We start from the raw sequence: 26,254 nt of genomic DNA, 5'->3' as shown, positions 1-26,254 counted from the left end.
CATGCAAGAAGGCGTTTCCACCCAGAGAAATGTGTCCCGGACCCGTGGGGAAACAAGTTCCCCGGGGAGCACGGGGGTGCACGGATCTCCTCCCTCCCTCCCCCTGGCAGGGAATCTGTGTCTGTCGTCTGCCAAGGCCAGGCCCACCCAGAGAACGTGCTTCATCTGACATATGCCAGGGGTGGGGGGAATAAACATGCTTGGCTGGGGCAGAGGGGGGTGGGGCAGGGGGCCGGGGTGGGGGTGGGCGGGGGGACTGTGATTTCCTCGCTGCTTCCCAGGCACCACCCTGCCGTGTCTGTCCGGTGGCCAAGGGTCATGGGTCCGTGAACACGCCATTTCCAGGGTCTCCATGGGGTGGGGGAGGGGAGGAGGTGGGAGAAGGCAGGAGGGAACGGGATTCTGGGGTACAAATCCCCGCAGAAACTCTTCGAGGGGGCCAACATGTGTCCAGGGCGGCAAAAAAAAAACCTCACCCTGCACATGGCAAAACGCACCCCCTCGTGAGAAAGCACACCTCCACGTGGGAAAACACTTCCACGTTTCCGCACACCTAAGACTGGTGTCCCAGTGGAGGGGACGAAACGCCCCCCCCGAGTTGTTCCGAGGCCCGGGTCCAGAGAAGAGAAAGGGCCTCTCGGCGTCCTGGCGAGGAAAACCCGTGTCCACCTCATGCTCCTCCGCGCGTGACGCCCCCCCGCCCCCGCCCCCGCCCCTCCCCGCGCAGGAAAAGCCTGTCGCCGAGCGGTCCTCCCTGCCTCCCCGAGCGGCACTGCCCGCCGGCGGGGGGTTCGTGGGGGTGGGGGGACGGCTGGGGAGGAGGAGGGCCTCCCCCCGCCGCCCCCTATACCCGAGTGGTGGAGTGGGGGTGCGGTAGCGTGTTGTTGTGGCTGGTAGCGGTGGGGGGCGGCGGGGGGAAGGGCCCGAAGGGGTGGAGGGAGGGGGGCGGCGGCGGCGGCGGGGGCCCCAGGCCGCTGGGCAGCAGGGTCAGCGCCCCGGGGGCCAGCAGAGGCACGTCGTCCGGCGCCCGGCGCAGGGCCAGGGTGTAGTCGGGCGGGCAGGCGGGGCGCAGGGCCTCGGCGGGGTCCGCCCCGACGCCGCCCGCCCGCTTCAGCTGCAGCGACACGAGCTCCTCCTCGGGCGGCAGCTCGCGGCCGGCGGCGGGCAGCAGGGCGCCCCCTCCCGGCACGCCGGAGCCCGAGCCGCCCGGGGGGCTGAGCCGCCGGCACCGCAGCTCCTGCCGCCGGTCCCGCTTGTAGTAGAGCGCGGCGAAGGCGAGGATGTTGAGGAAGAGGAGCGAGGCGCCCACGGCCACCGTGACGCTGAGCTCCGTGGAGTAGTCTCGGGAGTCCCCGGGGAAGCGGTCGTAGGCCCGGGGCCCCGGCTCGGGCTCGGGCTCGGGCGGCAGCGTGGCGGGCGGCGGGGGCCGGCGGGTGCCCGGGGCGCCGGGCGGGGGGCGCGGCGGCCAGCGCGTGGCGTAGGGCGGCAGGCGCGTGGTGGTGGTGAAGAGCTCCGTGTGCAGGTTGTGCAGGTGCGGCACGAGCTCCAGCCAGAAGGCCACCTTGTTGGCGCGGTAGTTGTCGCGCACACGCGGCTTCAGGCCGATGTGCAGGTACTGCTTCTCCTTGCTGTTGAACTTGCTCCACACGACCTCCTCGAAGCGGTTGGGCTTGGTGTGGATGAACTTGGTGTCCTGCGGCACCGGCTGGTTGGGGTCGCTGTGGGCACAGGAGGGCGGGGAGAGGGGGAGTGAGGGGGAGGCCCCGAGGGGGAGGGGGTGGGGGACGGGGTGTGTGTGTGTGCGTGCGCGCGTGTGTGTGCGCGCGCGCCCCACAGAGATGCAGAGAGCCCGGGACACGGAAGGAAAGCCAGAGAACACGAGACAGGAAGAGAGACAGCCAGGGAGAGAGGCAGCCGCTGAGACCGAGTGAGATGGACACATTTTAGCGGGGCGCCTGGGCGGCTCAGTAGGTTAAGCGTCCGACTCGGCTCAGGTCGTGATCTCACGTCTCCTGGGTTCGAGCCCCGCATCGGGCTCTGGGCTGACAGCTCAGAGCCCGGAGCCTGCCTCGGATTCTGTGTCTCCCCCTCTCTCTCTCTCTCTCTGTCTGTCTCTCTGCCCCTCCCCTGATCGCGCTCTGTCTGTAGCTCTCAAAAATAAATAAAAACGTCAGAAACCGAGAGTCGAAGACACAGGAGAGAAACCAGCAGGCAAAAGGTAAACAGAAGAGAGAGAGAGGGAGAGGCATCCGTGGATTCGAAGAGACGGTGAGAGAGAGCCGGACAGACACAAATCCCCACACGCTCACATACACAGCCCCGAGCATCAGACCGAGAGCAGAGTGTCCGGAGAGAGGGAGGAGGAGGGCGGGAGAGACAGACTCGGAGCCAAAGCCGCCAAGCGAGCCGCCCCACCCCGCGAAGGACAGGGCCCTCTGTGTCGGACCCCGCGGACGGTCAGTGCGTGGCACTGAGGAGGCGTCCAGCAGGTGCCTGGGCGGAGAAGGGTCAGGGTTAGATGCCGGAATGACGACTCGGGGAGTGGGGGGCGCGAGGGAGACCGCGCGGAGGGTGGAGGGTGTGTGCGCCTTGGCCTGCAGGGGGCGCCCCACCCGGCCCCGCCGGCCCTCACCCGGTCTTGGCGAAGTTGGTCCAGTAGGTCATGACCACGGCGCTGAGCATGACGTCATTCTTGGAGAAGTTGCACGGGAAGAGGTCGGTGGCGCCCACCATGGGCACGCCGAAGACGTAGGGTAGTTCGTCCCCGTGCGCTGCGTCCGCCCACTCGGGCCGGCCCTCCGCCTGGCAGTGGTGGTAGAAGGTGTAAAAGTACACCGGGGACTGGTAGTCAGCGTGCAGCTTGGCGGTGGCCACGGCCGGCGCCACCCACTGGTGGTCTGTAAAGAGCGCAAGCAGCGTCTTTCGGCGCATCTCGCCGTTGTCCCGGTCGGCCCAGTCCGTGTACATGAACTTGATGGTCTCTCGAAGCACATCCTTGCCCTCCGGATAGCCATACAGGTTGTCCACGAAGTTGGAGACGGTGAAGTCAAACGCGCTGGCGGAGACCCCGTCCTCGCTCTCCGCCGAGTCCTCTACGAACTTGAGGCCTTCTCCTTGGTTGACACCAATGAGCATGTCATAGTTGAGGAATTCTCCCTGCTGCATGAGGATCTCAGGGTCATCGGGGACGACGTCACCGTCCACCACGGGCCCGAAGGCGATGTGGTAGCTGGGGAGAAGGGGTCAGGGTCTCATCACCTGCCCCCTGGCCTCCTCTCAGCTCATAGCCTGCTGAGCCCTGTGCTCACAAGACCCTTCTCCCCTACTTAAAAATCTGCCGAGTCCTTCGGGGCGCTTGGCCTCTCGGGAAGTCGTCCCTGAAGCACCTCATGGCACCGTGCGCCCCCTCGCTCTGTTTGGGCACCTCCGCTTAGGGAAGGCTTCCGAGAGAAGAAGGCAGGGCCGGTGGGGGGGCCCGAAGCCCACCTCTCCTTGCCTGCGGGCACCTCTCACCCTCAACCTCCTTGGAACCAACAAGGCAAGTGAAGGCCTGGCCAGGGCCCTCTCCCACCCCCATACCGGGCGGGCTGCACATCCTGGTCCACCAGCTCCCGGGAAGGCTTCCGGCGCAGACACTCCACGGCCTCGGCGCTGTCCTCGCGGTCGCAGCCCACCTTGGCCGCCAGCAGCCGCGTGTACTTGAGCGGCTGGTAGTTGACCGACCAGCTGGAGATGGCGGTGCCGCTCTGGGCGATGGCCTTCTGGAACAACCCTGGCAGGGACAGGCAGACCTCAGGCTGGGCTGTGTTAGCCCAAGGCGGGAAGGGGGCGCCCCGGGAGCATCCGAGTGTGGGAAAGGGGATGGGGGGAGGGGGCAGGCGGCGGGGTCGCCGGTACCTTCCGAATGGTGAGAGAGGATCAGAAGGTTGACACAGGAGGCCCCTGCTCCAGATCCAAAGATGGTGATGCGCTCGGGGTCACCCCCAAAGTGGGCAACGTTTTCGCTGAGCCAGCGCAGGGCCTGGATCTGGTCCAGGAGGCCGTAGTTCCCTTTTGCAGCCTGGTCCCCGGTGCTGAGAAAACCTGGGAGGAGAGGAGGAGAGGGCCTTCCTGGGGGTGTCGCAGCACCCCGGCCCCCTCTCTGGGCAGCCCGGTCTAGCCCAGAAGCCCTTCCGCTTCTGCCGGGTTGAAGGGAACGCCGCCCGCCAGGGCCCCCTCCCGGACTCCAGCCCCTAGAGTTGGCCGTCCACCCTCACCGAGCACCCCAAGTCGGTAGTTGAGCGTGGCTACAATGACGTTGCCGTAGGCGGCCAGGACGGAGCCGTCGAACATGTTGCCGGTGCCCTCCATGTAGGAGCCGCCGTGCAGAAACAGCATCACGGGCTTCTTCCCAGAGTCCCGGATATCTGCGTGGGGAGGGGGTGGGCGGTGGGCCAGGGTCGGGGGACAAGAGCACAGTCAGACCAGAAGCAGCACCGCCCAGCTCCCGGGGCTACGGAGGACCGGCCCGGAGCTCAGGGGACGTGTCGCTCCCATCCCTGGGGGGGCAAGACCGGATTCCCCTCCCCCCCTCCCCGTCTAGCCCTGGCCGAAGGTCCCTCCTCACCTCCTGCCAGTCTGCCCCACGGCACGTCTCCCAATGCCACACAGACCTTCCGAGAAGCCTAAAAGGCCGGGGTGAGTGGGGGACCCTCCCCAGGGCATCTGCTGGACCCGGGGGACCCCCCAACCCACACACACACGCAGCAAATCGCCTTCCCGCTCCTAGGGAGACCAGACTCCCAAGTCTGGCGCTAGGGATGCTGGGAGGGTCCTGGCCGCTCCTCAGACTCAGGCCTTGGGCCTCATGTCCACGTGGTAGCCTGGTCTGTGGGTGAGGGGGTGCCAGCCTAGGGTCCCTGGGGGCTTGGTCTCCTCCCCGCCCTAATTCCTTTCTAGGTCACCTCCCCAGTTACCATGGCAACCCCCAGCCTAATTACTGTGCAGGAGGAGGCAGGGTGGGAGAGAGCCTGCCTGATAAAGCCAGGGCCCGGCTCTGTACTCTCAGACCCCCCCCCCCCCCCCACCCAACAAACTGGCCTGACCCTGGGTTCTGCACCGGACATCCCTCTTGCCATGTCCCTAAAGGATCCCGTCAGTCACTGCCACACGTGGTAGGCCCTTGAGGCCCTCCAGACCACACCGAGGAGTGACAGATTCCAGAAGAGGGTGGGAGCCTGGGAGGGCCCGCCACAGTGGCCCCCAGGGCTATGGCAAGTACCCTCCCTTGCAGCCCCTCCCACACGATTCAGCCACAGCGCCAGGCTGGGGTCACCCATGGCCCCATGGGCCCTCCTCCTCCTTGACACCTGCCATGTCTGACTAGCCTGGGCATTCAACAAACGAGAGCCGGGCCTGGGCCTCCACAGCCCATCCCCAGGGCCTCTGCTCACCTCCCTCCTGCTGGAAACTTTGCTCCTGCCACGAGGTCAGCCCGCAGGCCACTGAGACACTCCCCTCCACCCCTACGGACAGCTTTCCAGCCTCCAGTCTCTCAGGACCTTCTCTGCCACCTCCCCCTGCCTGCTGCCCTCTCTGTGCCCTCTCCAAACCTCGTTCTTCCCCTCGCTCCAGACCCGGGCTGGAGTCCGCCCTGCAAGGCTCTCTCTTAAAGTCCTCAGTTCTCCCCCTCCGCCCCACCCGGCACCTCCACTCCCAGTGTGGGAGGAGGGGGGGGTCAGAAAGGGAAGGAGCAGGGAGGGGAGCTGGGGGCGACAAGAATTCAAAACCAACAACAAGAAACAGGATCAAGAAAGAAGAAAGAAAGAAAAAAACAACAACCAAAAAACAAGAAGCTCTCGGGGGGCAGATTCGACAAGAAAAGAAAAAAAAAAAAAACCCAAAAACCAAAAAGATCCATTTTTTTTTTCGGAAAAAAAGAAAAAAAGAAAAAAGTTCTTTGCATTTTGTTTTCCTTTTCAAAATTTTGCGGTGAAACTCCAAGATATTGGGCCCTGCTTTCAAAAATTTCCCAATTCTTTAATTTGCTTCGAATGTTTGCGTTTCCTGCAGCTGATAGGCTTTTGGAAATCGTAGCAGGCTTTTGGTTCTGCCGTTTCAATTGTGCCATCAATTTGCCATCTTTAGATTTTTGTTTGTTTCCAATGTCGTTTTGCTCCAAATTAAAGTTTGTGTGTTTTGTTTTTTTTTTCCCTCAAATGTTACTTGTTACGAGTGGCAAACCAGCCCAAATTTCTGTCAAACTCTCAACATCCAATTGTGTTTTCACTTTTATTTTTGCTGTGTTTAGCTTTTCTTGCAGGTTGGCTAGTGGGTCCGACATGGTGCGGATCGCCTTTGCAGTTTTCGTAATTCGCGTTTCGAATTATTACAAGTTTTTCTTTTCTTTTCTTTTTCGTTTTTAGTTGGGACAACGACTTAGGGGCCTGGAGGGCTGCGGGGGGCATTTAGTTAGGGGCAGGGCCGTGACCGTCCTCTTATCAGCAACCACATGCAGCGGCCGGATTTTTAAATCTACCTGTGTCCGGCGGATTGAGCGTCGCCTCGTCACGTTTTTTTGTGAGCGGACCTAAGACCGGGAACACAAAACAGAGAAAAAAGGACAATTTTGTGGGGAAAGATGGGGGTCGGGGGGAGGTGGTGGATGGGGAGGGGAGGGCAGAAAGCAGAAAAGGGGAGGGTGGGGGCAGAAAAAATAAGCCAAAAAAAGCAAAATTTGGTCGCAAGAAAAAGAAACCAAGAAAAGAGAAAAACGTTTCTACAACCCGATTTTGTTCCCCTTCCCGGAAAAAGTCATGCCCCAAAGAAAAGGCTGGTTTTGGAGGGGGGGGGGGCGGGGGGGCGGGGCCTGAGTGGGCTGAAGCCTGTTTGAAAGACATTGACTTGGCTTGTCGAAGTGTTTGCTAATCGCTGGAAATTAAGCGGTGTTAGAGGTGGGGGTGGGGAGGGGAGGGGAGGCCCACCCGAGCCCGGGTCACCAAGGCCAGCTGTACCACGGGGCCACCACTCGCACAGGCCCTCTTCAGGGCCCGCGCGGCACCTGCCTGCTCCCCCAGACTGAGAGACGGGGGCTGCAGCGGAAAGGACCGATCCGGGGGGGCAGAGCAGAGACACCCCCCCCCCCCCCCCAGCTCGCAGCCCCTGGAGGCCCTCAGCTGCCCACCGGAGGGCTGGGGGTAGATCAGTCGGGCCGCCCGCCCGCCTGTCCAGCCTCTCACCCGCCAGCACGCCTCTCCCTTCTGCACTCACGGGCCTGGCTTCTCACCCCACCTCCCCAGTGTGGGGCGAAGCAGGGAAAGGGGTCATCAGGTCTTGCCCTCCATTCCACCTTTTCCCTCTGCACCCCCCAACCTCCCCCCTTACCCAGGCCTACTCTCCCCCACCCCGGTCCAGAACGGTAAACTTCCCACCGGGGGCGTGAGCACCACCCCCCCCACCCCACCCCCACCCCGCCACTGCTCTAACGCCAGAAAGCGCCCCCTCCCCAGTTCGGGGTTCGGTCCCCACATAGGGAACGGGAAACACAGTGCCCTGAGCCAGCCTGACACATAAGGTGCCAGCCAGAAGGTGCCGGGAGGCACAAAGTGTGCCCCTTGTCCAGGAAAGGCCCCAGACTGGGCTCGCAGTTTGGTTTCAGGTTTCTTCCAGACTGGGGAATGGTCAGGGGAGAGCTAGAGCCCAGGAATCGGAGGGGTCCCCCCCCCCCCCCGTCCCCCCCGGCTGATTGATCTCTCCGCATTGACATAAGGACCAGCGCGGGGAGGGACGGGTCCGCAAGGCCTAAGCCAGTCTCTGGAAGGCTTCTCCCAGCTGGCGGTGATGGCCCCATAGGGACCCAGTAGGATCAGGACCCGCTCTCTACACCAGGAAGCGACTGGGGATGAAGTCAGCAGGGCACGTGTGGGCGTGAGAATGTTGGGCGTCCGTGCCCGCGCGTGCGCGAGCGCGAGGGCGCGCCTGCCTGAGTCAACCTCTTCCTCCCAGAGCTGATGTGAGGATTCAGTGAGATCACCTGAATTTGTCAGGCCCCAAGCAGGTCTGTGATAAGAGGCCGTTAAAAATACAGAGTACCGGGTGGACGACTCACGGGCCATCGTTAGGGGTAGGTAGGCTGTCGGGGTGGGTGGCCCGTGAGAGGGCAGGGGGGCGGGGGTGGACGGCCCTCACGTGGAGGGGGTCGCGGTATTGGGGAGGAGGTGTGGGGTGCATTGAGGTGCTTGGGATCTGGGTAGGATTGCAGTAGAAACTTCTGAGCGTCGTGGGCATGGGTTGCTAGGAGGCACGGTTTCTATGGGAAGGGTGGTTACGGTGTTGGGGTGCATGGCTGGTACGAGGAACACAGGGTGGCTGGAACGGAACGTGTTGGGAGTGAGGTGTCCGAGCACTGGATCTGTGGGTAGGGGAAAGGGCTGTTGGGCGCGCTGTCACAGCCTGAGTCGTGATGCGAGTCCCTTCCTGGGGCTAGGGAGGGTTGGGGTAAGCGACGCCTGGGAAGCGTTGAGGGTGCTGGGGACTGTGGTGTGAATGGCCACGTGCGGGGTTACTCGCTAGGTCACGTGATCCATAGGTGGCCGTGTGGGGGTGTTCTGGCGTAATGATATGGGGGTGTTCGTGGACATAGACGGAAGCAGTGATACAAGGATATCATATAAGGACAGCTAGAAGGTACCCTGAGAGATACCCCGTGTGCTGAAGGCTGGCCCGGGGAGAACTTTCCGGGCAGTGTGCTGGGGGCCGTGTGCCCTGCTGGGGAGCACCTCACGAGGGCAGCCCGCTCCGGAGCCCCGAGGGAAAGATGTTCTGATGGGGATGGGTGTGCTGGGCTCTGAATGGAGGGGCCCCTGGCGAGGCGGGGGGTCCCTGATCCTTCAGGGGTGCACAGGGGTCAGGGGACAGAGCTGTCTGAAGAGGAGACGCTGAGCTCGGGTGAGGCCCTCTGGATGCGATGTGGGAGGTGGCAGTCTGTCCAAGCACACCTGGAGGAAAGGGAGTCTCTGTCTGTCTTGAGGGGCAGAAGTCACTAAAGTGGGTATTCCTCGGGAGGAGCCCAGGCCTGGGCGTGGGAGGTGGCACAGAGCTGGCGTGGGCGTCTAGGCGGGTAACAGGTCCTTCCGATGCCTGGTCACCCTCAGGGGCCACTCTGTGCGCGCCTTTGCGGGGATGGGGTCGCTAAGCCCCCCAGAGAACGTCGGGGGTGGCTGTCTGTGGGATGTGTTCCTGGGACTGCCCGCCAGGCTCCCGGGGCCACCCTCGGAGGGCACTCGGCGCCCGCAGGCACACAGCGCCTCTCACGGCCCCCCCCCCCCCCCCCCCGCAAAGGCCAGCAGGTGCCGGCGCCCGAGGGTCCGCATGCGCGTTTGTGGCCTGCGTCCACGGGGTGCCCCGCCTGGTGCCCGCGCCCTTACCGTCCTCGGTGGGCACGTAGAGGTTCAGATACAGGCAGTCCTCGCTCTGGTTCTGCACGTAGGTGGCGGCCGCCTCCAAGTTGTCGGTGAACCACACAGGCAGCATGATTGCGGGCAGCGCCCCGTGCAGGTTCTGCGGGCAGGCGGGCGGCAGGGTGGTGGCGTTGCGCACGCCGGGCCACGAGGCGGGGGCCTCGGGCGGCTGGAAGCGGCGGGCGCCCAGGGGTGGCGTGGCGTAGGGTACGCCCAAAAACTGCACGACGGGGCCCAGGATCTCGTTGTTGAGCTCACGGCGCACGCCGCGCACTCGCCCATAGGCCGTGTTCACCACTGGGAAGCGCTCCTCCCCGAGGCTGCTGAGGCCCAGGCCCGGGCCACCCGGGGAGCCGCCAGGACCCCCTCCCCCCCGTTGAGCCCCTGCCAGCCCCACCAGACACAGCGCCAGGAGCCACATGCTGATCGGGGGACCCCCCCTCCCTCCCCGGGACCCCCCCCCTCGGAGAGAGAGAGAAGGGGGGGGAGAGGGAGGGAGGCCCCCCTTGCCCCAGGAGGGGGGAAGGGGGTGGGGGAAAGGAGGGAGGAGGGGGGTGGGGAGGGACCTGGGTTAGACTGGACAGAGAAGGGGTCTGTTCCTCTCCATGGAGGGGGCGAGGGGTGGGGAAGGGGAAAGAAATGGGAGAAGGTGAAGGCAGGCCCGACCTGCGGGGGGAGGAGGGGCGGGGTATGCAAGAGACAGACAGACAGACAGACAGAACAATACGGAGAAGTGGAAGAAGGGAAGGGAAATTGGACAGGGCAGACAGAAGGGAATGGGGAAAACAAGAGACAAGTGGTTAGTGACTTGGAATCCACACCAAGTTGCCCCCCTTCTTCCACCGTCCGGCCCCCTAGCGCCTCCCCCTCCCACCCCAGCACCCCACCCCCAAAGCAGGGACCCAGATAGAAAAGTCTAAGGCTAGGGTAGGGTCAAGATGCCGCACAGGTCCAGGACAGAGCCAGAGGAGAAGCAGGCCAGCTCCCCAGAACCAGCCTGCCCCCCACCCTTCCAGCTGCTTTGTCCCTCCTAGGCAGGCGTTGCTGGGGGACTCAGGAGTCCCAGTTCCCACCTCCCTGGGAGGGATGAGAGAGACAAGGAAGAGAAAATAAAAATACCAAGTCATTAATTAGCAGGAAGTGGCGGGTTTGTTTATACGTGTTAATTACTCCTCAGCTGTGATTTCCAGGCACTGAACCCCCAACCCGGCCAGACTCGGGCCCTTCTTGGGACCACAGGAGCCCAGCACCTTTTCCTTCCTTCCACAGCCCATCCCCTAAGAATCTGTGCAGCGGCGGGGGGGGGGGGGGGGAACCCCTTTCCCCCAGGTGTTCCTCATTCCTTCCATCAGGAGTTAAGGTGCCTTGAGGCAGGGCCTCGAGTAGACAGGGGATGCTGGAGGGGCAAATCCGGGGACAGATGCGTGATCCTGCGGCCGGTTGCCGGGCGACGGGATGCTGCCCCGCAATGTTACCTCGGCAACCGGCTGCAGCTTTAACCCTAGAGGGGGGTCTGGAGGAAGAGGGGAAGGGGCTGGCTTGGTCGCGGGGCACATTCAGGGCATGAGGGCAGAGGCGTGAGTTTTCCCCAACCTTAGCATAGAGAAAGAAGTGTATATGTTGAGGGGAGCGGGAGATTGGGGCCTGGAGAACCCTAAAAGATCCGCCTCTTGCCCCTTGTGGGCCAATCAGAGCCTAGCCCTAGTGACCAGGCCTCTGGCTGGGGAGAAGGGGTGCTGAGGTGGGTTTGGAGGGCATCACATGCGTCCACCCACTGCCCCCCTCCCACAGTCTCCAACAGCCTTGGACCCCAGACGCCTCTTCCATGCATGGCATTTTGACCTCCGTCCTGGGGGGAGGGGGTCAAACCTCGGCTTTCTGCTCACCCCATCTCAGCTACTGATGTCCCCTTCCCCTTGCCAGCCCCCCACAGTTGCTGCTCTGATGCCTGGATGCTCAGGACAGCAGGGACAGGACAAGAGACAAGATCAGACCAAAGGGGCAGACACCCAGGTCATTCCAGCAAGCGCCCCCTGTCCCCCCCCCCCCCAACAGCCGCCAGAGCTGTTTGCTGACGCGGGGTTTTCGGAGCCAGGCGCCAGCCCGCGGGTGGCTCTCTGCAGGTGTCAATTTATTCCAGAGCTGAGGACACAGGAATCCTTACCACACACACCCAGTCGTGCCCTCCCCCTCTTCAGGTCCTCTTAAGCTCCTGTTCCCCCATCACCAGGAGGGGGCTTGGGGCTGGCTCCCTCAGGATCTCCTCTGTCCAAGCCAGGCTGGGTTCTGCTTCCATGGCCCTGCCTCCCCCTCCCCCTCCTACTAACATGGTCTGTTTCTGCCACCCCCCCCCCCCCCTTTAAGGTACTTTGGGCCCCTGGCCTCCTCACTGCCAGCTTCTCTCCCTTCCCTCCCCTCACCTCTCTCCTCTCCATGATGCTCCCTCGGAGCATCTTTCCCGGCCTCTTCCAGCTTGCTCTCGTTTCTGCCTTCAGTCCTTTCCCCTTCTCTCTTCTACATCTTTCCACATCTCCCTCCTCGCCGTGGCTCATCTTTCTCTCTCCTTCAAACCTCTTCCCCAAATTTCTCCCTTAAGCCCTTTCTACTTCTCTCTCTCTCTCCCCTCTTTCCCTATCTCTGTCTCCCCCATTTTCTCGCCCCATCTCTGTCTGCCACATCTTTCTCCCCCTCCTTCTCCCTGTCCCTCTGCCTTGCTCTCTCCATTCCTGCCCAGGCCTGACTCCCCCAGCCGGGGAGAATTGAGGGAGGGGGGCTCAGGCCGCAGGCCCCCCCCTCTTCCTGCAGTGGGGAAAATGGCTTGGCCGGGAAGGGGAGAAGGAGGGGGAGGGGGAGATGGGAACACACGGGGTCTGTGGGCCCATTCAAAGGATCATTCATGGGCTGGAGAGAGGCAGAGACAAAGAGACCGAGACGCAGAGACACGGCGAGAGCATCCCTAGGCGGAGACACGCAGACAGAGCAGGCTGGGGGGAAACCAGGCGCAGGGAGAGAGATGGGGAAAAGGAGACCCCAGTGGACCGCCACGCACCCCCCTCCACCCGGCCCGGCTTAGCTCCTACCTGGCTCAGCCCTGGGGCCGTGGTGCCTCCATCCAGGGCTCCGAGTAGGGGGCGGATGGGCTTCGGGAGGGGGGCGGCGGCCTCTGAGCCCCCGCGGCCCCGCAGGCCCAGCCCCCGCCCGCAGCGCCTCACCGGGCGGGGGAGGGGGATCGCCCCAGCCCCGGGGGGCGGGGCCGGGATCCAGTCGATCCCCGGGGAAAGGAGAGGTAGGGGATGGGGTCAGGAGGAACCCGAGAACAGGGAACCCCGCAGTGGGGCCGGCGGAGCGAAGAGGGGGCAACGAGACAGGACTCGATTGGGGATCCACTGGCTCCGTGGGCCGGCTTCGAGGGACCAGAAGGTGGTACAGGCGGAAGATCCTAAGGGATCGGGTGCGGGAGGAGGTGTCCACGGCAATCCCCAGGGGCCCGGAGCCCGGGAGCGCAGGATCCGCGGTGCAGGGGCAGGGATCCAGCCGGAATCCTCGGGGAGGGGGAGGGATCTAGTCGATCCCGAGGGCGGGCGGGAGGGGGAGGTCCAGGGAGTCAGAGGAGGGCGGGAGCCGGGTCTGGAGCCCCGGGGTGGGGGTCGGCAGGGCTCCTAGGAGGGGCAGCGGGGGTAAAGGGGAGGCTTCGGGAGACGCTCAGCAGCCAGGAGGCCCGGACTCCTGGCTCCGCGCGCCGGGGCCCGCCCGCCCCGCGTCCATCCCAGCCCGAGAGTGATGATCCGCCGGCGGAGCAGCCGCAGCAGCCCCGCGCGTCACCGCGCGGCCGCCTCCCCCGCCCCCTGCGGAGAGAGCGGCGCACACCCCTCGCTCGTACCCGCCTGCCCGCCCGCCCTCCAGAGTGTGGGGGGATTGGAGACGGGAGAAGGGGGCGGGAGCGGACAGACCGACGGATGGACGAAGCGGGCCGGGGCAGGGTGGAGACATCGCCCCCACCGGGTCTCCCACCCTCCGGGCTCCCGCGGTTGGTGGGTTGGGGGCGGGTGCGGGGGGGAGGGGGAGGGTGAACTCAAGGGGGCGGGGCATCACACGAAGAAGGCGGGGCCTTGGATCCGTGGGAGGGGCCATCTCGACATGGGCGGGGTTTTGACGGCGGTGGGTGGGGCTTGGTTACCCGAGCGGCCGCCTCCTTGTGAGAGTAGGCCTGGTTTAAAGCTGAAAAGGAGGAGCCAGTGGGGAAAGGGGCGGAACTCCGCGTGGGGACCGGGATCTTTGGAAACTGGCCGGAGGTGGGGGGGGGTAGGTATCGGAAGGAGCGATCAACTTTGAAAGTGGGCCAATCCGTGACGCAAATCCTCTAGTCCCGCCTCCGCGCCCCGCCCCTCACTGCTCGGCTCCTCCGACCCTGATTGGTTCTTGTTTCTCCGCCCGCCACGCGGCTTCGCCACTCAGCAGAGCTTTTACAAAGGCGCAAGTACCCGGGTGAGGACCTGGACGCTGGAATGAACACGTCCCGGATTGGGCACTTTTGGACATTATTTGCATGGGAGATTGGGATTGGCTGGCCTCTTGGGTGGCCTGGGCGGTGTTCCTCCGGCGCGTGACCATCCACTGCCATGGCCGGGCCGGGGGCTGCTTTCCGCCGCTTGGGCGCCTTGTCCGGAGCCGGGGCCTTAGGCTTGGCCTCCTACGGGGCGCACGGTCAGGGGGCTGGGGTCGACCTTCGGGGTCTGGTGCAGGGGCGGGGTCTATGGGAAGTGCCGGCTTTCCCCTCCACCGGACAGCCCTCTGCCTGGTCCAGTTTGGTCCCCAGAAGCGCCCATGTGCGTTTCCACCAATGAGACGCCTTCTGGGGGCACCCACCTGGGCCCTCCCTCCACCCGGGAGTCGGGGCGGTGGAGGCAGGTGCTCGGACTGGTAACCTTTGCCTCTCCTTCCACAGGCGCCCAGTTCCCGGATGCCTACGGGAAGGAGGTGAAGGGACTTGGGGCTGCCCAGCTTCCGGGTCTAGGAGCGCCCCAAGTCTGGGGTCGCTGAGGGAAGTAGGGGAGGGGCGGAGCACCGAGGGCGGCGAGCATGTGCCGTGGGTGCTGGTGGGACGGGCGAGCCGGGACTTTAGCGGGGGGACGAACTTTTTCCGATGTGCCCCCACGGGATGCAGGCACCAGCGTTGCTTAAGAAGTGTCTTCCCCCACCCCGCCTTCCATGTCTCTTTTTCTTACAGCTCTTCGACAAGGCCAACAAACACCACTTCTTACACAGCCTGGCTCTGTTAGGGGTGCCCCATTGCAGAAAGCCCCTCTGGGTAATCCTACCCCCATGCCCAACCCTGACCGTGCCCCACCAGCTCCCTCCGTCCGCCCTGTTCTTACTGGCCTGTATTCTTGTATCTCCTTCAGGCCGGGTTACTGCTAGCCTCTGGAACCACCTTATTCTGCACCAGCTTTTACTACCAGGCTCTGAGTGGAGACCCCAGCATCCAGACTTTGGCCCCCGTGGGAGGGAGCCTGTTAATCTTGGGCTGGCTTGCCTTGGCCCTTTGAACTTCTTTGTAATTGATTGCTGGGTACTTCTTTAAGAGTTGGAGCAGGGAGGGGATTAAAAGGGAAAGGCAAATAAAGAACTCGAGTCTTTGTTCGTCTAACCTCTTGGAGAAAGAAGGGTAAGCATTGTCCACCTCTGGACTCCTTCCCTTTCCTGAGACTGAATCTTGGGTCTGGGGATTCTGTTCATTCGAGGTTAGCTCGTTAGGAGGTTCTGAAACCGGTGGGCGTCAGAATCCTAAAGAATGTTGGAAATACTGCAGAATCTTTCGGAAGCACTCTTTGGGCCCAAGTCACCATGCGGTTCTGCTGCCCACTAGAACTGAAGGTTACTGTAGGGTAAAGTTTTCAGGCCTGCCAGGCCACACATTTATTGAACATTCACTCTAGAAGTCAGAGTTAAGGCAAGGCAGCTCAGGAGTAGTGCCATTAGTTACAAAATTCTTTGGGGTTCAACGCAGGGACAGATCATCATGTATGGGGGGCGCATAAAAGGCTTCAGTGCTTGAGATGATCCTTAAAAGAGCTCTGTTGCGGGGCCGCCTGGGTGGCTCAGTCCATTAAGCGCCCAACTCTTGATCTCAGATCAGGTCATGATCTCACAGTTCATGGGATCGAGCCCTGCGTCGGGCTCTGCACAGCACTGAGCAGGGTTGGGATTCTGTCTCCCTCTTGCACTCTCTGCACTCTCTCTTCCTCTCTCTCAAAAACAAACTTAGGGGAACCTGGGTGGCTCAGTCGGTGAAGCACCCTATTTCGGCTCAGGTCATGAACTCGCGGTCTGTGAGTTTGAGCCCCACGTCAGGCTCTGTGCTAACAGCTCAGAGCCAATAGCCTGCTTCTGATTCTGTGACTTCCTCTCCCTCTGCCCCTCCCCTGCTCGCGCTCGTGCACTCTCTCTCTCAAAAATAAACATTAACACAATTTTTTTTAAATAAATAAACTTAAAAAGAAGGCTCTGTTGTGGAGGAGACCATGAACAGAGACAGAGGTGGGGAAGGGGGGGCAGAGTGGGGCTCCAACGTCTGTGTGGGCCGAGTTTCAAAGTAGTAAAAACGGGCTTTAACAGCTCAGCATACAAATGGATGGTTGTGAGTTGTGCTCTGAACGCGCAGGAAAAGAGCAGGGAGGCAGCGGGACAGTGGGGTCGTGGAGGGTGTGTCCCCCCCTCCGATGGGAAGGCCTCACAGAGGAGGTTCCATTGAAGCTGGAGCTAACCAGGTACAGAGTTGGAGGGGAAGCATGTCCTAGGTGGAAAGACAAGCTGGTGAAACGGGCTAGAAAGGAGCAGTCCAAAATCATTGAGGCAGGAGAAAATCAGGCAGGGGGGAGGGTGGTTGGAGACAGAGCAAAAACCATGTGGCTGATGGGTAGCGATGAGGGCCCCCAGGTACTCCTTGCAGGCCTTGCAGGGAGTAGTAAAGCGCTTGAAATCTGTCTGTAGAGCAACAGTGAGTTGTTGAAAGGTTTCAAGTAAGAGAAGGCTAGGCCCTTTTATACATGTAATTTTTACGGATTTATCTATTTAGAGACAGGAGGAGGTGCAGAGAGAGAGAGAGAGGGAATTCTGACTTGGGGCTCGAACTCATGAAACCATGAGATCATGATCTGAGCCAAAACCAAGAGTTGGATGCTCGACCCACTTAACCCAGGGCGCTTAAAAGATCTGGAGGAAGCCAGGGTGGCCACAGACCAGTCAGGAAGGCCAGGGATGAGATGATGGTGGTGGCTTGGCTTAGGGTGGAAGAGGTGGTGGAAAGGGTCCGATCCAGGATATATTTTGAGGGTCGTACCGATAGGAACTGCTAATGGATTGGATGTAAGGGTGAAATGAGCAGGAGGCTTCCTGTTGATACACCCAGTGGTTGGAGGTGCTGTTACTCAGATGAGAAGAACGGAAGGAGGGGGAAGATGAGGGGGAGGCAGTCAGTTCGGGGCAGGTTGCTTCTGAAATGCCTGGGACACATCCAAGTAGGTTGTTGGGGAGCTCGGGGAAGTGTGGGGGCTTGGGAAAGATCTGGACTCAGGTTTACTCAGCACCCCTCTTCTGGCCAGTCTCCCATCCCCTCTCTTCCCCACAAATGCCCTCGGAAGGATCCATGGATCGCTTAGAGGTCTTGGTTGCCTGATCCAACGGATGATTTTCTTTCTTTCTTTTTTTTTTTTTCTTTCTTTTTTAAAATTAGGCTCCACGCTGGGCATGAAACCCAACAGGGGCTTGATTACAGGACCCCAAGATCAAGACCTGAGCTGAAATCAAGAATTGGACCCCAATCAACTGAGCCATCCAGGCACCTCCCTTTTTTTTTTTTTTTTTAAGTAGGTTCCATGCTCAATGTGGGGCTTGAACTCACAACCCTGAGATCAAGCGTCCCACGCTGTACCGACTGAGCCAGGCTGGTGCCCTCAATGGTTGACTTAATCTTGTCTTTAGCCTATGCAGCATTTGACACAGTTGGCCACAGTGTCCTTAAAATACATCCTGTTGTTTCTAGGACACCCCTCCTGGTTTTCCCTCTGGCTGTGACTGCCTGGCTGGCTTCTCTATCCACTTGAAATCAATGGTTTTCAAATTTTAATGGAAAAAAGTTAGAGCTCCTAAGTACACAAATTTTTAAAAAAAAATTTAGTGTGTATTTTTGAGAGAGAGAGAGATAGAGTGTGAGCAGGGGAGGGGCAGAGAGAGGGAGACAGAATCTGAACCAGATTCCAGGCTCCGAGCTGTCAGCACAGAGCCTGATGTGGGGGCGCGAACCCATCAACTGTGAGATCATGACCTGAGTGAAGTCAGACGCTCAACCAACTGAGCCACCCAGGCGCCCCAGTACACAATTTTTTTTTTAATGTGTGTTTATTTTTGAGAGAGGGGAGGGGCAGAGAGAGGGAGACACAGTATCCGAAGCAGGTTCCAGGCTCTGAGCTGTCAGCACAGAGCCCGACGTGGGGCTCGAACCCACAAACTATGAGATCGTGACCTGAGCCGAGGTCAGATGCTCAACCAACGGAGCCACCCAGGCGCCCCTATGTACACAAATTTTAACTTCCGTCTTTTTACTTTTCATTTTTGTGTACGTCTCATAAAGTTCATATCTGTGTGATATATCAGAGGTGCATGCTTAACTTTTCAGAAAGTTGCATTCAAAAAAGCACGGACCAGGGGCGCCTGGGTGGCTCAGTCGGTTGAGCGTCCAGCTTTGGCTCAGGTCATGATCTCGCGGTCCGCGAGTTCGAGCCCCGCGTCAGGCTCTGGGCTGATGGCTCAGAGCCTGGAGCCTGCTTCCGATTCTGTGTCTCCCTCTCTCTCTCTGCCCCTCCCCCACTCATGCTCTGTCTCTGTCTCAGAAATAAATTAAAAAAAAAAAAAAATGGACCATTTCTGTAAATGAGAGGGATACTAGAATTTCTGTCTCCCCTCCAACTAGTCCCTACTGAGCTCCAGAGCCTCGGAGCAGCTGCTGGGTGCCAGAATGTTCAGTGGGGACCTTGAAGGAGTTCGGTGATGCAGAAGGGGAAGGGGTGTGTTCCAGACCCCAGGCAAGAGCTATCCGGGCAGCCCTGAAGCCAAAGAGAGCCCGGGGCATTTGAGACGTCAAAAAATTCCTGGTGGCTGGCTTGAAAGACCTTGAGAGGGTCGTAGGGAAAAATGGCAGATAGCAGGGGCAAATGATGGAGGGCCTTGGGCTGAGATGTTGGACTCTCTTCTGAGGGCAATGGGGAGCCACTGAAGCATTTGTATCCAGGGAGGAGGCATGATTTGAGGTATATTAGTAGATCACAATATTTCATTGTAGTGATGACTGAAATACAGCCTCAGAAGAAACCTCCAGGTGGGGGAAGCGCCAACATCTGGAATGGCCACCCTCCGTGTAATGTGACCCCTTAGCTTTGACCCTGCCCGTGAGCGGGGCTCTTGAGGAACCAGGATAAATAAGGCCTGCTTGATAATCGGTCCCTATTATTACTGCGCACTGTGTCCAATCTTCTCGATAGTCCTGCGTGGGAACTCAAGCTCACGGAGGTGAAGTGACTTGTTCTGTATCGTAGTTGGGACCAGCGTGGCCTGGGGTTCAAACTCTCCTCTGTCCAATTCCCAGAGCTAAGCTCTTTCCTTCCTGTGAGCACCAAGAAACTCCAATCTTCCGCAGCGAAGACCGATCCTTTCAAGAGATAGTTTGGTACAGCCCAGGTGGGCTCCTTTGGTTTTTGGAGCCTGGTACAGACTTCTGTCCATCTGCCAGCTTTCAGCGTGACTCGTTCGCCAGAAGAAAAGGGACACACCATACTGGTGACGAGAGAGACAGCAGAAGTGCCTGGACCTCAGGATGGAGTGGACAGACAGGAAATGACCAAACAGGAAGAGCAGGGCCCGCTGGGAATGGCCTCCTGGGCCAAGCCTGAGTCAACTTTGCCCTTTTCCTCACATCCTGTATCCAAGCCATTATCAAGTCAACACGTCACTGACCGAATGCATAACCAGAATCTGACCATTTCCCACCACCTCCATTGCCACCGCTCCGGCCCCTGGTCAAAGTCACCATCACATCCCCCCCTCGCTTTTTGCAAGAATGTCCTTCTGCCCTTGCCTAACTACAGCCTGCTCTAGACAAAGCAGCCTGAGAGAGAGAGAGAGAGAGAGAGACCCTGTAACAGTGATCTTCAGCCTTAGCTGCACATTAAAGTCTTTGGAGAAATTCCCAGAAAGTTCTGATAGCTGCACCTTACCCCAGATACTCTAATTCAATTGTTGATACGACACGGGGCCCGTGCAGAGGTATTTTGTGAAGCACCCAGATGATTCTATCTTGTGGCCAGAGCTGAGGACCACCGCGTGTGTAAGGCTCATGTCTCTATCCGAACCTTGCAACACTTCCTGTCTCGCTCAGTATAATCCAGTGGTCTGCAAGGCTGTATGTGATCTGGGCTCCTGGGATCTCCATTCCTTCTGCCTGGTTCGTTCCAGTCCAGCCACACTGGGGTCACTTTTGTTCACTGAATGACTAAGGTGCACTTTGCCTTTCTTGTTCGCACTGTCTGAAACTTTTTTTTTTTTTTTTTTTTTTTATGCCAGAGGCCGGCCTGGTTCCGTCCTTGACCTCCTACACAGTCAGGTCTCGGCTCAACTACCACCTTCTTGGTGATACCTTCCAAGTTCATCCTCTGCAAAACTGCAACCCTTGCCCACCACTCTCTGTCCTCATCTTGCTCAATTTTTCTCCATAGCACTCGTTACCCTCTGACTTCTAGTATATTTTACATTATCTGTCTCTTCTCTGCTAGAACGGAAGCCCCAGGAGATCAGCAATTTTGGTTAATTTTTTTAAAAACTGCTGTATATTCCTCTCAAAAGCTGACATATAGTAGGCGCTCACTAAATCTTTGTTGAGTAACTGAGTTTCTGTATGTTGGTGTTCTGGTGGATGCCGGTGCATGGTTTGGGCCACGTAGGATCTGGGGTACTTAAGCCCCCCCCCGGGGGAGAGGTCAGGCACTTGGGTCCGAAGCTGATGATGGCTGAAGCTGTGGGAGCAGCTGACCAGCCCAGAAGAACTTGGACCCATCTCTGAAAACCTGCTTCTATGTTCATATATATATATATATTTTTTTAATATTTATTTATTTTTGAGAGAGAGCGCGCACACAAGCAGGGGAGCGGCATTGAGAGGGCGACAGAGGATCGGAAGTGGGCTCTAACAGCAGACACCCCAATTCGGGGCTTGAACTCACAAACCGGGAGATGGTGACCTGAGCCAAAGACAGACACTCAACCGACTGAGCCACCCAGCCGCCGCCCCTCCCTGCATGTTCATCTTGGTGGGTGACCCCTCCACCTGCGTGGTCACCAGACAGGTACCTGGGGTCATCCGGAACGCCTCACCTCCACATGTCACCCCTCAAACAAGCTCTAGATTTGCTGTGTCAGCATCTCCCCGATCTACCACTCCTGTCTGCACCTAGCACAGCACCCGCTCCTCCGGCGGCCGTCCACCACCCGGCCCGGGCGCCCTCGTGGTTCTCCACCTTGTGGTTTAGATGTGTCTTTCTAAAACCCAAATTCGACCTTCTCTTTGGGTCTTCACATCTTTCGGTGGGCCCCCCCGCTGCCCCTGGGGCCAAGTCCCAGCTGCCACCAGGCCTTCCGTGCAGGTAGGTGGGTGGCCTCCCTCTCTCAACTCTTCTCTCGTTGCTCTGCCTACAGGGCCCCCAGGCTCAGCACCTCCTTACACCTGCGGGCCCCTCTGCTCAGGACCCAGAAGAAGCGACTCCTCTGGCAGTGGGGACGGGGGGGAGGCTTTCCTGCTAACCGCGCCGCGTCCTCTGGCCACCCCCGGACCTCACTGCGCGCACGCTCACTGTTGCCACCGTTTGGCGGCCTGTCACCCACGTGGCCAGGGGCTCCTGGAAGACGTACTGTCGTAGCAAGGTGTCTGTGTGGATGACCGCAGCGTCACGGCGAGCAGCCGCGGGGGCAGCCCCCCGGGGAGGTGGAAAGGGAGCCGGGGGGCCAGTCCTAGAAGCCAAAGAAGGAGTGTGGAGGGTGTTCCGCTGCGTCAGCGAGGCCCGAACCGCCCTCGGGAGGAGGAGCCTGGGGTCCAGCGCCGCGCCAGCCGCCCTGGCTTCCCAAGCGGGGACACCGAGCGCTCTGCGCCCGCAGACCCGGCGGGGGTCGCCGGGCTAGGTCTGGGCCGGCGGCCCTCCCCAGGCGGGCCTCCTCTGGTGTCGAGCGGCGGGGCGGAGCGGGCGGGGACGCCGGCCACGCCAGCGAGCTCCTCGGCGCACGGCTCGCGGCCCCGCCGGAGAGCCGGCTTCCTTTGTGCGCACGCGCGCCACCCGGGCCGGGAGGGGCGGGGCCTGGACGGGTCGAGGGGCGGGGTCGGGGCCCGGGCCCGCCTCCCCGAGCTCCCGCGAGCCGCCGAGCGCTGGGCACGCCAGCTCTTCTAGGGGCTTCAGGTGAGCGGGGGGGACTGGGGCGCAGGGGGCCCGGGAGGCCTCCCTCGAGGCCGGGCCGTCGCTCGGACCGCGGGTCCATCCTTCCGGCCGTCTGCCAGCCGCCGCCTCCGCGGAGAATGGGAGAACAAAGGGAGGGGGCGGTTCTGGGGCCCCCGAGGGAATCCAGGGTCCCAGGTACCCGCCCTGCCCGCTGACACTTTCGGTTTCTCCCTGAGTCAGAGGCGCCGCCCAAGAGACCCTGGGCCCGCGCCGCGCGCGGCCGCCTCTCCGCGTTTGCCTGTCCGTCTTTGTGTCTGTCTCTGTGTCTGTCTGGCTGTGTCCGAACTTGCCACCACCTCCAAAACTAAGCCTCCCGGACACTGACACCGGCGAACTCTCGCCCCTTTCCCATGGCAGGTAAGTGGGCGCGAGGCTGAGGGTCTCCGTTATCCCCCCACGGACTCGGGAGCTGGGCGTCGAGCACACCCTGCGGGAATGTGCTCCGACTGGCCGTGTGGGGCCCCTCCCTTCCTCCCGGGGAGCCGCCGCCCTGCTCCCCCGCCCCGTCGTCCTCATTCTCTTCCCATCTCATCGCCCTGCAGCCTCGCGGCCCAAGGGGAGAGGGGATGTGGCCGCGGGTCCCCGTCTAATCTACCCCTGTCCCCCCACCAACAGGCTACTTGCCCCCCAAGGGCCACGCCCCTTCACCCCCTCCTCCCTACCCTGTGACGGCTGGGTACCCGGAGCCGGCGCTGCACCCCGGGCCCGGGCAGGCACCAGTGCCCCCCCACATGCCTGCCCCTGCGCCCGGCTTCTCTCTTTTCCCTTCGCCCGGCCCCGGGGCCCCAGGGCCTGCTGCCCCGTTCTTGCCACTGCCCGGGGTGCCTTCCGGCCTCGAATTCCTGGTGCAGGTGAGTGGGAGGGCGCGGGGTGGGGGCCGGGGAGAGTGACGAGGAGGGGACCCTGGCGTCCAGACCAGCCAGCTGACATCGGGCGCGGACCTTCCTGCCTTTCCAGATTGATCAGATCTTGATTCACCAGAAGGCCGAGCGAGTGGAAAGTGAGTGGAAGGAGTAGGCTGGGCCTCGTGACGAGGGCAGAGACAGGGGGCTCTTGGGCAGGTGGCGGGGCCTGAGCCTCAGCGTGTCCCCCTTGGCAGCGCTCCTGGGCTGGGAGACGTGTAACCGGTATGAACTGCGCTCGGGGGCCGGACAGCCCCTGGGGCAGGCGGCGGAAGAGAGCCACTGCTGCGCGCGCCTGTGCTGTGGCGCCCGCCGGCCCCTGCGTGTCCGCGTGGTGGACCCCAGTGATCGAGAGGTGCTGCGTCTGCTCCGCCCCCTGCACTGTGGCTGCAGCTGCTGCCCATGTGGCCTCCAGGAGGTGGGCTGGGCGGGGTGGGGCCAGGGACGGGGTTGGGTGGGGGGAGGGGCAGGCCGGAATGGGGAGGACCGAGGATGGAACGTGGTCCGCTCGTGAAGAGGCCTGGGATGAAGCTTAGCTCGGGTGGGGGTGGCAGGCGGGATGGGAGATCTAGTGGGGAGCGGGGCGGGCGGTAGCCCCGGGAGCTGAGGGCTTGGGCCAGGGTGCCCTGGCTCGGCAGTGACCCTGCCTGCCCCTGGCTCCAGATGGAAGTACAGGCCCCTCCCGGCACCACCATTGGCCACGTGCTACAGACCTGGCATCCCTTCATCCCCAAGTTGTCCATCCAGGATGCCGATCGCCGGACCCTCCTGCGCGTGGTGGGGCCCTGCTGGACCTGTGGCTGTGGCACAGACACCAACTTTGAGGTACCAGGAAGAAGGGGAGATTCCTGGGAGCTTCATAAACCAAGATGGCAGCTTCTGTGAGGCACGATGGCCAACACTAAGGTCAAGACCCTGAGCTCACTGATCCAAGTCCACTGAAGCTCCTAGCACATCTCCAGTGTTCTCCATGCAGAAGGGGGTGGCCCGGTGGCCTTCTGAAAGCTTGGCGGGGAGGCTTTCCTCTGAAGGACCAACGCTGACTGTCACCTGCCGCCCCGTGTTGAGGGGGAAACAAGCTAAGGCCAGGCTTGGTTTGGGGCACAGGATGACCCCTGGGTCTGCTGCGGATGCATAAGTGTGTGAGCCCGGGCCCTGGAGCCAGCACCAGTGTCACTTGTCAGCATCCTGTGGCTTGCCCCCCCCCCCCCCCCACGGGTGATCTATGTCCTCGTCATCAGAACCCAAGTGGTAACAGTGCCAGGGGTGAGGCCTGGGAAGCGCTTTCGTTTCTAGAAGACAGAGGCACCTCCCCGACACTGTGGTTCTTTAAGGGATAATCACCAGGGCAGATAAGGGAGAAATCACAGGGAGAAGCCCGTAGACTTTCCAAGGCTTCCGATGAGGTGTCCTACCTAAGCCTGCTTTTACAAATCGAGTCACCTTGGGAGCTGGGTGGAGGCTCAGTGATAGAAAGATGACTGGGTGACCTCTGCATGGGAACGTGCAGCCCGTGGGGCCCTGGGAGACCCAGGCTCCCTTTTCCGTAGTTATGAGCAGCCCTTCTTTGGGGCCGCACTGGGGATGGCAGGGCTGGCTGGGAGAGGCCCTGCCCAGCCGGAGACTGGTCTGCAGGAAGTGCCCCAGAGCTGTCAGTGGGGGAAGGGGACCGGGAGGGCACAGAAGGCAATCACTTCAGTTCTAGCCCCTGAAAATAAGCATAGGAAACGATCAGGAAATCGCAGTGAATTACCTCCTCCGTCACCAGGGCCTGTTGTTCTTGGGCCCGGGGAGGCCGGTGGAAATCCTGGTCCTCAGAGGCCACTTACTGCTGCCCCTCCCCCACCAGACGGGCTTGGATCCCCTCTGGATGAAGCTTGGACAGGGCCCTCGCTACTTTGTGGGGTAAAGGCACCTCTTTGGGCAGGCACAGCCTTCTAGGCGCCTGGCTGGCTGGTCGAGCGCAGCCCCCTAGCCCTCTTGGACCAGGCCACTCAACAGCTACGGGCGCCAGGTACTTTGGTGACCAAAACAAACCTGGGAAGCAGCCCTACACGGAGACGAGTACTCGGTGCTTCCGTCCCTGCCGCTGCTTATGTTCGGTTTTCGCGTATGGCCTTCCAGGAGCAACAGACGGGAGTCTGAACTCAGATTTGCACTATACACACGCAGTGTGACCGAGGGTGACTTGGTTTCCCCGGATGCCACCGGGAAACCCGCCGGAAGGATTCGCTAAGGACAGAGCCGGCGCCGCTCATACGCGGCGACGGTGGGAGGGGGGGGCCTGGCGGCAGGGGAGGTCAGCCGCGTCCCCCCCCCAGTTGGCTCCTGCCTTCCCGACAGGTGAAGACTCCGGATGAATCACGCAGCGTGGGCCGGATCAGCAAGCAGTGGGGGGGGCTGCTCCAAGAAGCCCTCACCGATGCGGATGACTTCGGCCTGCAGTTCCCTCTGGATCTGGATGTGAGGGTGAAGGCGGTGCTGCTGGGAGCCACGTTCCTCATTGTGAGTCGGCTGCCCCGCCTCCCCTCCCACCACCCCGCTCTCCATCAAGGCTCTGTGCGCATCTTGGCCTCCTGCTAGATTAGAGACACGCTCTATGGGGGCGGGGGGTGGGGGGCGGGGGGCGGGTGCAGGTTCCGGACCTGGGTTGTGAGAGCTGAGCCGGGCCGGCCCCGCCAGCCCCGTTGACCGTGCCCTCCCGTCAGGACTACATGTTCTTCGAGAAGCGAGGAGGCGCTGGGCCCTCTGCCGTCACCAGTTAGAGGCCACCGCAGGGCGAGGGGACCATCACCTCAACCAGAATCCAGGATGGCCACCTGTCAGAGGCGGCCGCTTTCCGCGACGTTTGCCGCAGGGGACAGACGGGGATGCCCGAGAGTCTAGGGGCCACGGCGCCCTACCCCTGCCCCGGTCCCCTGGCCTCCTTCGCCTTGGCCCCTGGGGAAGGGTATGTAGGAGAACCCTTCTCCCTCGCACCGCTGTCTCTCCGAGCCCTTGGCACACAGGCATGTCAGCTTTCTCCTCCCTTCCCCCGGCCCCCTCCCGGGGCCTGTGCTCCAGATCCGGCCTTGGGAATCCAGGGCCCTCGGGCTTTCTGGCAGGAGCTGGGGCGGGCAAGGGTTTGCAGCACCAAAGATGGCAGGCGTGACCGCTCTCGCCCCGCATCAGCTTGGCCAGTCGGTTCAACCTCAGACCGTGGCGCTCTGAGGGGATCCCCGCCTCCCCCAGGCCCCGCCCACAGCCGGTGCTTCGCGCAGCTTCCTCCGGAGCCTTAAGCACCCCATCCTGCCCTTTGCCTTAGGAAGGAGGCTGTATCTTTGTATGTTCTATTCATATAAACTTTGTAACTTTTTGGATTTCGGAAGATGTATGTGATGGG

At 61.4% G+C, this 26,254-nt stretch overlaps 3 protein-coding genes across 4 annotated transcripts; 2 read left to right on the top strand and 1 right to left on the bottom strand.

Annotated features, from left to right (window-relative positions):
• Positions 1–844: 844 nt before the first annotated feature.
• Positions 845–9,858, bottom strand: NLGN2 (neuroligin 2). The gene is made up of 7 exons (XM_042915311.1): positions 9,405–9,858; positions 6,518–6,568; positions 4,257–4,406; positions 3,898–4,083; positions 3,580–3,772; positions 2,633–3,229; positions 845–1,718 (listed from the first exon to the last, which is right to left on the bottom strand). The coding sequence occupies exons 1-7, from the start codon at positions 9,856–9,858 to the stop codon at positions 845–847; spliced, it is 2,505 nt and encodes an 834-aa protein (XP_042771245.1).
• A 4,165-nt stretch (positions 9,859–14,023) lies between these two features.
• TMEM256 (transmembrane protein 256) lies at positions 14,024–15,073 on the top strand. The gene is made up of 4 exons (XM_042916021.1): positions 14,024–14,141; positions 14,383–14,414; positions 14,665–14,745; positions 14,840–15,073. Exons 1-4 carry the CDS (start codon positions 14,057–14,059, stop codon positions 14,981–14,983), a joined length of 342 nt encoding a protein of 113 aa, XP_042771955.1. The 5' UTR covers positions 14,024–14,056; the 3' UTR covers positions 14,984–15,073.
• Positions 15,074–21,386: 6,313 nt separating this feature from the next.
• Positions 21,387–26,231, top strand: PLSCR3 (phospholipid scramblase 3). Of its 2 annotated transcripts, none has more exons than XM_042916232.1 (8): positions 21,387–21,931; positions 22,151–22,327; positions 22,586–22,821; positions 22,928–22,970; positions 23,070–23,290; positions 23,536–23,697; positions 25,216–25,377; positions 25,581–26,231. In XM_042916232.1, exons 2-8 carry the CDS (start codon positions 22,321–22,323, stop codon positions 25,635–25,637), a joined length of 888 nt encoding a protein of 295 aa, XP_042772166.1. In that variant the 5' UTR covers positions 21,387–21,931; positions 22,151–22,320; the 3' UTR covers positions 25,638–26,231. The 2 variants fall into 2 exon arrangements, with proteins under 2 accessions (XP_042772166.1, XP_042772167.1); XM_042916233.1 differs by having other exon boundaries at positions 22,147–22,327.
• Positions 26,232–26,254: the final 23 nt, after the last annotated feature.

This window comes from Panthera leo, chromosome E1, assembly GCF_018350215.1.
Source record: "Panthera leo isolate Ple1 chromosome E1, P.leo_Ple1_pat1.1, whole genome shotgun sequence".
Taxonomy (NCBI): domain Eukaryota; kingdom Metazoa; phylum Chordata; class Mammalia; order Carnivora; family Felidae; genus Panthera; species Panthera leo.
Note: the sequence above shows the minus strand (reverse complement) of the source record. Positions and strands in the feature narration are given on the sequence as shown.